Here is a 10700-nt window from a genome sequence, read left to right on the forward strand (position 1 = left end):
ACTTTTATAGTTACACTAGTTTTTTAAGTAAAAGCATAGCAAGTGTATTGAAAATTTAGAGAAGGTTTTCTGCTATGAAGAAAAGGAAAAAAGAGAACTTCAAGCACTAAAAAAAAAGGTTTTCTGCTATGAAGAAAAGGAAAAAAGAGAACTTCAAGCACTAAAAAAAAAGGTCCTACCGGGAGTCGAACCCAGGTCGCTGGATTCAAAGTCCAGAGTGCTAACCACTACACCATAGAACCCTTGACGTGCTACTATTCATATTTTTTCTTTATATAGGCTATCCAACCTTTTCACACCTAAAAAGCTAGTTCAAGAGGAGAGTCTCAAGTAGTTGATAGTGTTCACATAAACTCTAAAGTCCAAATTCCTGGAGGTCTCAGGTTCGATTGTCAGAGGAGGTGGAATCCATGGTCATTGGATTTGAGTTATTAAAGGTATAACTAATGTAATAAGTTTGTCGGGCTTTAGGCCTCTTTCATTATTGGTTTAACTAGACGGTTATTTTGCTTATCACATCTTCATGATGTATAAATGTCTTGCAACGACTAAATTAGATCATAGTCGATTTCTCAAAAAGAAAAGAGGTGAGTCTTTACCTCATGCATGTGGAAAAGCTCTAGCTGTGGGAAGTTAATTAGCCCAAGAATCAGATGCCTAATCTGGAGCGTCCAAAACGTTAAGAAGAATGGGCTACCCAATGCTTGAGAAAGGTTAATCCTCCCTACTCGCTAAGTAATGGGTTAGCACGGAGGAAAAATAAAAAATGGTAGCCCATCAATCGACTTGTTCATTTTCCTTGGATGAGTAGAGAAATTAGGTAAGGTCCTAGATGTATTGGTCGTTAGGTATATGTAGTTTTCAGTTTAGTTGAATTTAGCTCTTTGTAATATATATAGTCTTATCTCGATTAGCCCATTGCCTGGTAAGAGCGTTTGTAAAAGTGGCTATGGTCTACCTGATCCAAACCCGCCTAAAACTGTATTCTTATCATTTTAGAGTCTGGAGCGTGTGACCTGATGTCTTCATGTCCATTGATACTCAAGTCCAACCCATTTCCCATTCCATCACGCGACCAAAACTCGAGATGTGTGTACGACCTTGGGCCTTTTTTTGCCTCTAATTGGTTGATATTGGGTCTATTTCACCTAAAAAAATGAATCATAATTAGTGAGGTTTCCCTCACCATAAAGTGACTAGGTTTGCCACAAATAACTCCAAGCGTAGCTAATAAATTTTTGTTATCTACAACTTCAAACATCAAAGGGGATGTAGCTCAGATGGTAGAGCGCTCGCTTAGCATGCGAGAGGTACGGGGATCGATACCCCGCATCTCCATTTTTATTACAGCCACCCGTTTCTTTTCTTTCGATTTTGACCATTGGATTTTGACTTTTCTTCCCGGGGCCCGGCAGCGGGGAAAAGACTTTCAATTACAGCTTCCCGCATTTTCTCTCGAATTAGGGTTTCAACTCAATCCGATGCAGTACGATAGGGTTTCTCAAGCAGTAGAAAGGATCATAATTTTCGCTTCAATTATATCTGAGTAAGTTTTAAGTAGCTTCTGAAGTTTTGATTACCTGATTGTGAGTCAAGATTAGTTAGAACGTACATAGAATTACTTTTTAGGGTTTTGGTGTGATAATTGGTAGAATTTCAATTACTGTAAATGAATGAGAATACCTGGTTCTAAGAGCAATCATAGTGTGGTGATAGTATTGAAGATTGAGTATAATTGATTATCAAATGCTTGTTTACTTAATTCAGAGTTTCTACTTGATTATCACATTTCAAAGATATAGTGGCAGATGATGAACCCTCCTCACCTGAGGTATGAGACATCATTATAGCTGGTTTTAGGGTTTTCTATGGGAAATTTTAAACTCCTCATCTAATGCCATTATATTCTTTAAAATTTCATCCTCAAATTTTCATCATAAATATGTAGAAGGGGCATGAGAAAGGAATGTGATCCGGAGTCGCATTCCAAAATGATGCTTGCTTCGCAGGAATAGCATTCCTAGCGGAATAGGATTCTATCGAGAGGAGGAATACCAAACCTAGGTGGGGGTGGGTGTGAGTTTGCAATCCACTTTCTCCTGGAATCCTAAACTAAAATATATAAATTAACTTCAGCGAATTTATATATTTTCTTTGTGAAGCTTAACCCTTGGTCTAACTTCATCTTTCACATGAAGGTACCACACGATCTTTTCTCGTTTATTTTTGTATTGTTTTATAAAATTAGATGCAAAGAGCTAGGTATAATAAACCAATGTTAACTTGGGAATGAAGTAGTTGAAAAGTTCTTCAAATGAAATCTACTCTCGCTTATCTTTGTTTTGTTTTACTTTTAAATAAGCATTTTAAAATAGATTCAAAGAATTGGGTATAGTTAATCAACGTTAACTTAGGAAGGAAGTAGCTGAAAAGTTCTTCAAATGCAATCTTCTCTTGTTTATCTTTTGTTTTAATTTTAAATAAGCAACAATTCAAGATTAGATGCAAAGAAATGGTTAACTTGGGAAGGAAATAGCTGAAAAGTTCTCCAAATGCAATCTTCCCTCGTTTATCTTTTGTTATACAGTTGTACCTATGAATAAGCATTTAAAATTTTCTGCGAAGTAGGTATATCGACGAATGTTTACTTAGGAATGAAGTTACTGAAAAGTTCTTCGAAGTTCAAACCTTGGATAAACTGAAAATATGAGGAATATTGGAAAGGTGTAACTTGGGATACCTGTACCAGACTAATCGTCAAGTAGGCGTAATATTGACAAGGTGTGGCTTAACAACAACTAGTTGTCCAGTAGACGTAATACACAAATGAATTTTAACAACTACTAGTTTCACAACATCAATAGGCGAGTTATTATCAGGTGGACCGATAGACATAATAATAAACGAAAGTGTAGGTGTAGGTATTACTCGTTAATGGTGTACGTATTAGACTTAGGTGCAAGAGGGTTCATTATAGGTGTCACAGATGACTATTTCGCCATGTGATAAACTTTGATACTGCAGTTACACTCACATGCCCTTATTTCTAGTGTAGGCAACATATATGAGTGATACGTAATTTCCTCCTAATCTAAATCGGATACTCACTTTCCGTATTAGGTATAGGTGATAAGGTCTCACTCGTATATGGTGTCAACATTAGATTTAGTCTGCATGCGGATACACCGGAGGAGTCACCTGGTTTTTCATTAAATTAGGTTTCGAAAGTCTCTGAGGTATGAAATAGGTTACTTCAGTGAATCTGTGCTGTCATGCCTACTACTGCAACTTTGACTGAGACATTTTTATTACCCCTTCTTACGCTGGATAAATAAATCAAACTTGCGTCTTGAACCAATAACCATATTTCCGACTGACCTAGCTTCCTCTGCCTTGAGCATATCAACCTATTATAAACCTTGGACTTTCTCAAAAAATAAAAAACATTTTGAATTGGCAGAGCCACAAAAGGTCTCCTTTCTCTTTCTCTGAAAACCTATAAAATAGACATGCACTCTATGGATAATAAAGTACCTCAGTAGACTAAACTTTTAGAGAAGTTAAAAAGAGACACATATCAGCAACCATGGCACTGCCACTGTTGTCTCACTCTTCGTCCTTCCTTCTTCCTACCCCTCCTGCAGATAAAGAACCATCTAAAACTTACGTTCTCGTCATTCTTAACCGACCCCTTCTTCCTTTTACACCTCTCCTTTGGACCCACTGTACTTCTCTCTCTATGTCCTTTCCTGTACTTGTTTTTCATCATATACTATTGCTATTTTCACTTGCTATTCTGAGAAACTTTGGGTTGTTAAGTTATGCCTAATTATGTAAGTTAATTTTCTTGAACAGCCGCGCTACATTTGGTCGCAGATAGAGGAGCAAATCACCTTTACGATGGCATGCCGCTGTTATTTCCAAATGAGGATCCTTTTGCTGTTCGAACAAGGTCTTGAGTTCATTCATATTCATCTTCCGGAACTCCTCTTAGTTATCAGTTTTTTCTTTTTATTAATTCTTCATAGCCAACTCCAGCAATATGGTGCTCTGTTTAATTTAGGTTCAAGCCTGATGTGATCATTGGGAAATTGGGTACAATTAGAGAAGAAGTTAGAAAGTTCTACACGAATATGGTAAACTCCTATTCTTTTACTACCTTCTTCTCTACCACTTTTAGATTCCATGTCAATGATATAACGCTGAATCAATGCATGTAGTCTCGACCCTGATAGCTCTTCCTTATGTTTGGCCCGTGAATTGATTTCAGGGAACCCAAATGTTGGACTTGTCAGCTGATCAGGACACCACAGCTCTGCACAAGTGCATTATTTTTGTTAAGAATGACACGCCAGACCTCGACAAGTCTAATGTAAGTAGCATTTTGTATTGAAGTAATCCCTTTAGCTGATCTCTATTATGATTGAGAAGATTCTTCATGTATCGTTCTGCCTCAAACCGCAAATTGCACCGACTGAATCACGTTGGACCAACCTTTCTTCAGTAAATGTTATCCATGACGATAGGCTAAGGGATTCAAATGATAGAGTTCCTCATGACCATTACAACTTATTGCCTATAGTTTGATATTCTAATAATGAATAATTGAGTTGCAGTGATGTAGGACAGAAATGGGAAGTTGGAAATAAAGAAGAAAATAGCTTGATTATATTATAGATATAAGAAATAACGCACTAGTATCACACCAGTACAAACTAGGAATCACTCCTAGAGCCCTTAGGCATCACACCTTTGGGGTATTTGCATCACACAAACACATAAAGCTTAACTAGCTGTTGGAATACTCTCTGTCTGTCCTCCAAACAGCAGAATTACATGCCTTATATAGGCCTAAAACCCACCTTTGCTGTCTTTACTTGTAGACTATTGAACTTCTAAACTCCTATAGCACTAAAAAACATTATAAAGGACATTTAAGACATTAAAGAGACACTATAAGACATTAAAGACATTAAAGAGACACTAAATGACATTAAAGACACTTAACCATCCTAATACTTAGAAACTAGTAGAATCTCCACAAAGACATGTGGATCAGGCCCGCATTATTCAAGGTTCTAAGTGGGCCATTCATGCAAGACACGCCAAATCAGAATTTGGGTCTGGCAATCCTTCTTTTGACGTCTCTCATATGCCTTTAACAGTTGCTGCCATTCATCTCTATCAATTCTCCCGGGCTTGAGAAAACTCGATCCCGACGAGTTAAATGCATAAAATTTCTCATCAAGGTCCTGGTCAAGTACTTTGGACTTATCATCTCTATCAATTCTCCCGGGTTTGAGAAAGCTCGACTCTGGCGAGTTAAATGCATGAAGGTCTTCGTCAAGTACTTTGAACTCATCATATCTAATCCTTGTATAGTCAGTAAGTGGGTGCCCCTTCCAATTAATCCAATATCCTTGATGGGAATCCACCTCGATAGAAACACTTTGATGATCAACAATGTCTTTAGTTTCTTCGTTTTCCACTGTTAGAGATGTGGTAACGAGTCCAACAACAGATACATGGGAACTATTTTCTTCCTCCTCTAGGTCATTATACTCATAGATTCCATAATCAAATAAAATTTCATTTTCTAGAGCTTTCTCTTCAGTATTTCCGGCTTGCTCATCTCCTTTTGCAGTTTCAGGATGTTTAACAAGATGGTGTGTTCGAGTTTCCATCTTAGCTAGTCTGGTTTGCACGTCTTTGAGTCGTTCTGTAATTTCAAAAATGATATCGTCTCGTTCATTCTCAGTTAATCTTCTCCTAAGTCCGGATCTAGTTGCCATCATGTAACCTCGCTCTGATACCAAACTGATGTAGGACAGAAATGGGAAGTTGGAAATAAGGAAGAAAATAGCTTGATTATATTATAGATATAAGAAATAACGCACTAGTATCACACCAGTACAAACTAGGAATCACTCCTAGATCCCTTAGGCATCACACCTTTGGGGTATTTGCATCACACAAACACATAAAGCTTAACTAGCTGCTGGAATACTCTCTGTCTCTCCTCCAAACAGCAGAATTACATGCCTTATATAGGCCTAAAACCCACCTTTGTTATCTTTACTTGTAGACTATTGAACTTCTAAACTCCTATAGCACTAAAAAACATTATAAAGGACATTTAAGACATTAAAGAGACACTATAAGACATTAAAGACATTAAAGAGACACTAAATGATATTAAAGACACTTAACCATCCTAATACTTAGAAACTAGTAGAATCTCCACAAAGACATGTGGATCAGGCCCACATTATTCAAGGTTCTAAGTGGGCCATTCATGCAAGACACGCCAAATCAGAATTTGGGTCTGGCAATCCTTCTTTTGACGTCTCTCATATGCCTTAAACAGTTGCTGCCATTCATCTCTATCAATTCTCCCGGGCTTGAGAAAACTCGACCCCGACGAGTTAAATGCATAAAATTTCTCATCAAGGTCCTGGTCAAGTACTTTGGACTCATCATCTCTATCAATTCTCCCGGGTTTGAGAAAGCTCGACTCTGGCGAGTTAAATGCATGAAGGTCTTCGTCAAGTACTTTGAACTCATCATATCTAATCCTTGTATAGTCAGTAAGTGGGTGCCCCTTCCAATTAATCCAATATCCTTGATGGTAATCCACCTCGATAGAAACACTTTGATGAGCAACAATGTCTTTAGTTTCTTCGTTTTCCACTGTTAGAGATGTGGTAACGAGTCCAACAACAGATACATGGGAACTATTTTCTTCCACCTCTAGGTCATTATACTCATAGATTCCATAATCAAATAAAGTTTCATTTTCTAGAGCTTTCTCTTCATTATTTCCGGCTTGCTCATCTCCTTTTGCAGTTTCAGGATGTTTAGCAAGATGGTGTGTTCGAGTTTCCATCTTAGCTAGTCTGGTTTGCACGTCTTTGAGTCGTTCTGTAATTTCAAAAATGATATCGTCTCGTTCATTCTCAGTTAATCTTCTCCTAAGTCCGGATCTAGTTGCCATCATGTAACCTCGCTCTGGTACCAAACTGATGTAGGACTGAAATGGGAAGTTGGAAATAAGGAAGAAAATAGCTTGATTATATTATAGATATAAGAAATAACGCACTAGTATCACACCAGTACAAACTAGGAATCACTCCTAGAGCCCTTAGGCATCACACCTTTGGGGTATTTGCATCACACAAACACATAAAGCTTAACTAGCTGCTGGAATACTCTCTGTCTGTCCTCCAAACAGCAGAATTACATGCCTTATATAGGCCTAAAACCCACCTTTGCTGTCTTTACTTGTAGACTATTGAACTTCTAAACTCCTATAGCACTAAAAAACATTATAAAGGACATTTAAGACATTAAAGAGACACTATAAGACATTAAAGACATTAAAGAGACACTAAATGACATTAAAGACACTTAACCATCCTAATACTTAGAAACTAGTAGAATCTCCACAAAGACATGTGGATCAGGCCCGCATTATTCAAGGTTCTAAGTGGGCCATTCATGCAAGACACGCCAAATCAGAATTTGGGTCTGGCAATCCTTCTTTTGACGTCTCTCATATGCCTTTAACAGTTGCTGCCATTCATCTCTATCATGCAGCTATGCATTCTAGCTGGTGACGCAATTGGGGGGAGATTCAACCACGAAATGGGAAATGTCAATGCTCTTTTAACTTTCTCGGATATGAGGATAGTTCTTCTATCTGAAGAATGTCTTATCCTACTTCTATCTAAGAACTACCAGCACGATATCAATATCCTACAGGCCCTTGAAGGCCCGTATTGTGGTCTTATCCCCATTGGCACATCATCTTCTGTATCCACAACCACTGGACTTGAATGGAATCTTAGTAAGTTTCTCATTCCTTACAAAAACAATCAATCTTTGTCAGCATTAAGATAATGGTGTTTTTTATGCTCTCATGGTTCATGAACTCTCTCTTTGGTTTCTGCAAGATCTGACTGCTAAGATTTCCAACTATATATGTTTAAATTTCAGATGATACAGAGATGCATTTTGGTGGTTTAATAAGTACATCAAATGTTGTTCTTAGTGCGGAGAAGGTAACAGTACGATCGGATTCAGACCTTCTCTGGACAATATCCTTTCAAAACCAGATTCAAAAGGGTACGAGTTTTGATTCGTTGATGTGTACTGTTGCCTTCTTATGTGTTCCCAGTGTTTGTTATTTTATCAGCCGGAAATAAAAGATTGGTGAATGTCGAAAAGGATTTGTCTATCAAAATAAAATATGAAGAGTTAAATTTTCTTACTTCTTTAAACATTCGATGTATGTATTTGTATTTTCATTTCTTTAGTATGATTTTCGATGCAATTTTCCAACTGCTCATGGTTGAAATGATATTTTTATGGTTATCATGGTTTTTTAAGTAAAAGCATAGCAAGTATATTGAAGAAGATTTTAGAGAAGGTTGTGTTGTCTGCTATGAAGAGAAGAAAAAAAAAAGAACTTCAAATGAAAAAAGGTCCTACCGGACATGCTACAGTTCGTCTTTTTCCTTCTATATATTATATCACAGAGGAATAGAAGATCCATCATCCCCACCCAACCATTTTACGCTCGAAAAGCTAGTTCAAGAGGAAAGTCTTCACCTTACTCTTATGGAGAAGCTCTAGATGTGGTAAGTTAGCCCATCAGATACCTAATCCTGAGAGTCCAAAACATTAAGAAGAATGGGCTAAATAATGGGTTAGCATGGAGAAAACCTAAAAAATGGTAGCCTCATCAAATGACTCAGTTCAATTGCCCCGAATGAGTAGAGAGATTAGTTAAAGGTCTTACATGTATTGTCGTTAGGTATATCTAGTTTTCAGTTTGGTTGAAGTTGGTTCTTTGTGAAATAGTCTTATCTCGATTAGCCCATTTTGATAAGAGCGTTTGTGAAGTGGCTATGGTCAGCCCGCCTAAAACTGTAGTGTTCTTAGCATTTTAAAGTGTGGAACGCCTGACACGAGGTCTTCCCGCCTATTGATACCTTAAAAAGCCTAGTCCATTTTCCATCACATCTCCAACCAAAACTCGTAATCAGATAGTGTGCCTTTTTCAGGGGTGGCCCTGGGCCAAAGCGAACAAAGCGTCGCTTCGGGCCACCGGTTTTTAGGGGCCACCAAGACATTAATTTCTTTAAGAAATATATAAGAAGCCCAACTCTCTAAGAAAATTATAAGGGGACCCATTTAACAAATGTTAAGTAAAAAGGGCCACCAAATTTGATGATCTTTAAATGAATGGCGAGCCCCAACAGTTTGTTTGACTTATGAAACAAAAATGCTTCTTAAATATCCAAATCATGAAATCCCAATATCCCTTCCTTTCTTCAAGCCAAAGTGCCAAACCAGACTGCTTATTCAATTTCTAGAAACAAAGTCTATTGTTTTTCGTTGTAAGTTGTTTAGTTTCAGAAGTACAAAGACATATTTTGTTTTCTATTTGAGTTAAAAAAGTTACCCAAGATGATGGTGATTTAAGAGATCCATGTGGTCGCTTTGAAACCTTTTTCAAACATAACGAGTCATATGACATAGATGAACTAGATCTATTTTCTGAACTGAAACTTTTGAAGCATTTTTTACCGAAAGAGATCAAAAGACCAATTAAAGTACTAGATTTTTTGAAAGATATGAAAGGTTGTTACCCGAACACATGAGTTTCTTATAGAATTATGTTAACCATACCAACTGTTGTTGGCTTGTTGCCTCTGCAGAAAGAAGTTTTTCTAAGTTGAAGTTGATTAAGTCTTATATTCGATCTACTATGTCGCAAGAACAGTTAAACGGGTTAGCTATATTATCTATTGAGAAGTATGTGGCTGTCAGTCTTGATTATTCGACGATTATTAGTGACTTTGCATCGAAAAATTTGAGAAGAACAAAATTTCAGTGATTGTAATTATCAAAAAAACTATTTTTGTTATATAAATTTGATGAAAATATTTTGTGGTACTTACGGTTCTCATGTAATACATTTATACGTTTTACAATTTGATAGAAGGGGCCACATTTTCAGACCTCGCTTCGGGCCACCGAAAAGTCAGAGCCGGCCCTGGCCTTTTTTGCCCTCTAATTGGTATTGGGTCTCTTTCACCTCAAAAATTAATCATAAACAGTGAGGTTTTCCCTCACCACAAAGTGACTAGGTTTGCCACAAATAACTCCAAAAGTAACTAATAAATGTGTGTCATCTACGAATTTGTATGTCAAAGGGGATGTAACTCAGATGATAGAGCGCTCCCTTAGCATGCGAGAGGTACGGGAATCGATACCCCGCTTTAGGGGTGGGAATCGGTTTGGATCGGTCGATATCGGTATCTAACTTCATCGGCTCGGTCGACTCGATCGATACTGTTTATTTTATCGGGTTTGTTGGACACTTGGCGGTTTCGGTCCGAACATAGAATTATTAATATCGTGTTAGTTGGACACTTGGCGGTTTCGGTCCGAACTTTCCAATTAAATTTTACATAGACTTGTTACTTTCTCTATTACCACAAACAAAATTACAAATTACAAATGAAAATGTTTTACCAAGAAAACAAGTAATTATAAAAGAAATTGATCATCTGGCAAACATATAATTAAGACATGCGTTAATCATTGAACCTCATATTTTCGATAACATACATTATTTGACACTACAAGAGTACAAGAGCCAAGACAAAGTACATTCTTGAACAATCCGTCGG

At 37.3% G+C, this 10700-nt stretch overlaps 1 protein-coding gene and 2 non-coding genes across 4 annotated transcripts; 2 read left to right on the forward strand and 1 right to left on the reverse strand.

Annotated features, from left to right (window-relative positions):
* Positions 1 to 170: 170 nt before the first annotated feature.
* TRNAQ-UUG (transfer RNA glutamine (anticodon UUG)) lies at positions 171 to 242 on the reverse strand. The gene has a single exon. It is a non-coding gene; the product is annotated as a tRNA-Gln (tRNA).
* A 1023-nt stretch (positions 243 to 1265) lies between these two features.
* On the forward strand, positions 1266 to 1338 carry TRNAA-AGC (transfer RNA alanine (anticodon AGC)). The gene has a single exon. It is a non-coding gene; the product is annotated as a tRNA-Ala (tRNA).
* A 62-nt stretch (positions 1339 to 1400) lies between these two features.
* Positions 1401 to 8413, forward strand: LOC147551344 (thiamine pyrophosphokinase 1-like). 2 transcript variants are annotated; one of them, XM_086672591.1, is made up of 6 exons: positions 1401 to 1546; positions 3856 to 3952; positions 4064 to 4136; positions 4271 to 4372; positions 7597 to 7846; positions 7996 to 8413. In XM_086672591.1, exons 2-6 carry the CDS (start codon positions 3906 to 3908, stop codon positions 8202 to 8204), a joined length of 681 nt encoding a protein of 226 aa, XP_086528717.1. In that variant the 5' UTR covers positions 1401 to 1546; positions 3856 to 3905; the 3' UTR covers positions 8205 to 8413. The 2 variants fall into 2 exon arrangements, with proteins under 2 accessions (XP_086528717.1, XP_086528718.1); XM_086672592.1 differs by lacking the exon at positions 1401 to 1546 and adding an exon at positions 3562 to 3725.
* The last annotated feature ends 2287 nt before the right edge of the window (positions 8414 to 10700 follow it).

The sequence above is a fragment of the Eschscholzia californica genome, unplaced genomic scaffold (assembly GCF_041429995.1).
Source record: "Eschscholzia californica isolate CP2 unplaced genomic scaffold, dmEscCali1.0.p SCAF_3, whole genome shotgun sequence".
In the NCBI taxonomy this organism is placed as follows: Eukaryota; Viridiplantae; Streptophyta; class Magnoliopsida; order Ranunculales; family Papaveraceae; genus Eschscholzia; species Eschscholzia californica.

Excerpts from the sequence above, each read along its gene's own strand:
- LOC147551344 (XM_086672592.1), top strand. The coding sequence starts at position 3,587 with ATGGCACTGCCACTGTTGTCTCACTCTTCGTCCTTCCTTCTTCCTACC. Across the intron at positions 3,726-3,855 it reads ACCTCTCCTTTGGACCCACT|CCGCGCTACATTTGGTCGCA; the intron begins GTACTTCTCTCT and ends TTTCTTGAACAG. Across the intron at positions 3,953-4,063 it reads CCTTTTGCTGTTCGAACAAG|GTTCAAGCCTGATGTGATCA; the intron begins GTCTTGAGTTCA and ends TGTTTAATTTAG.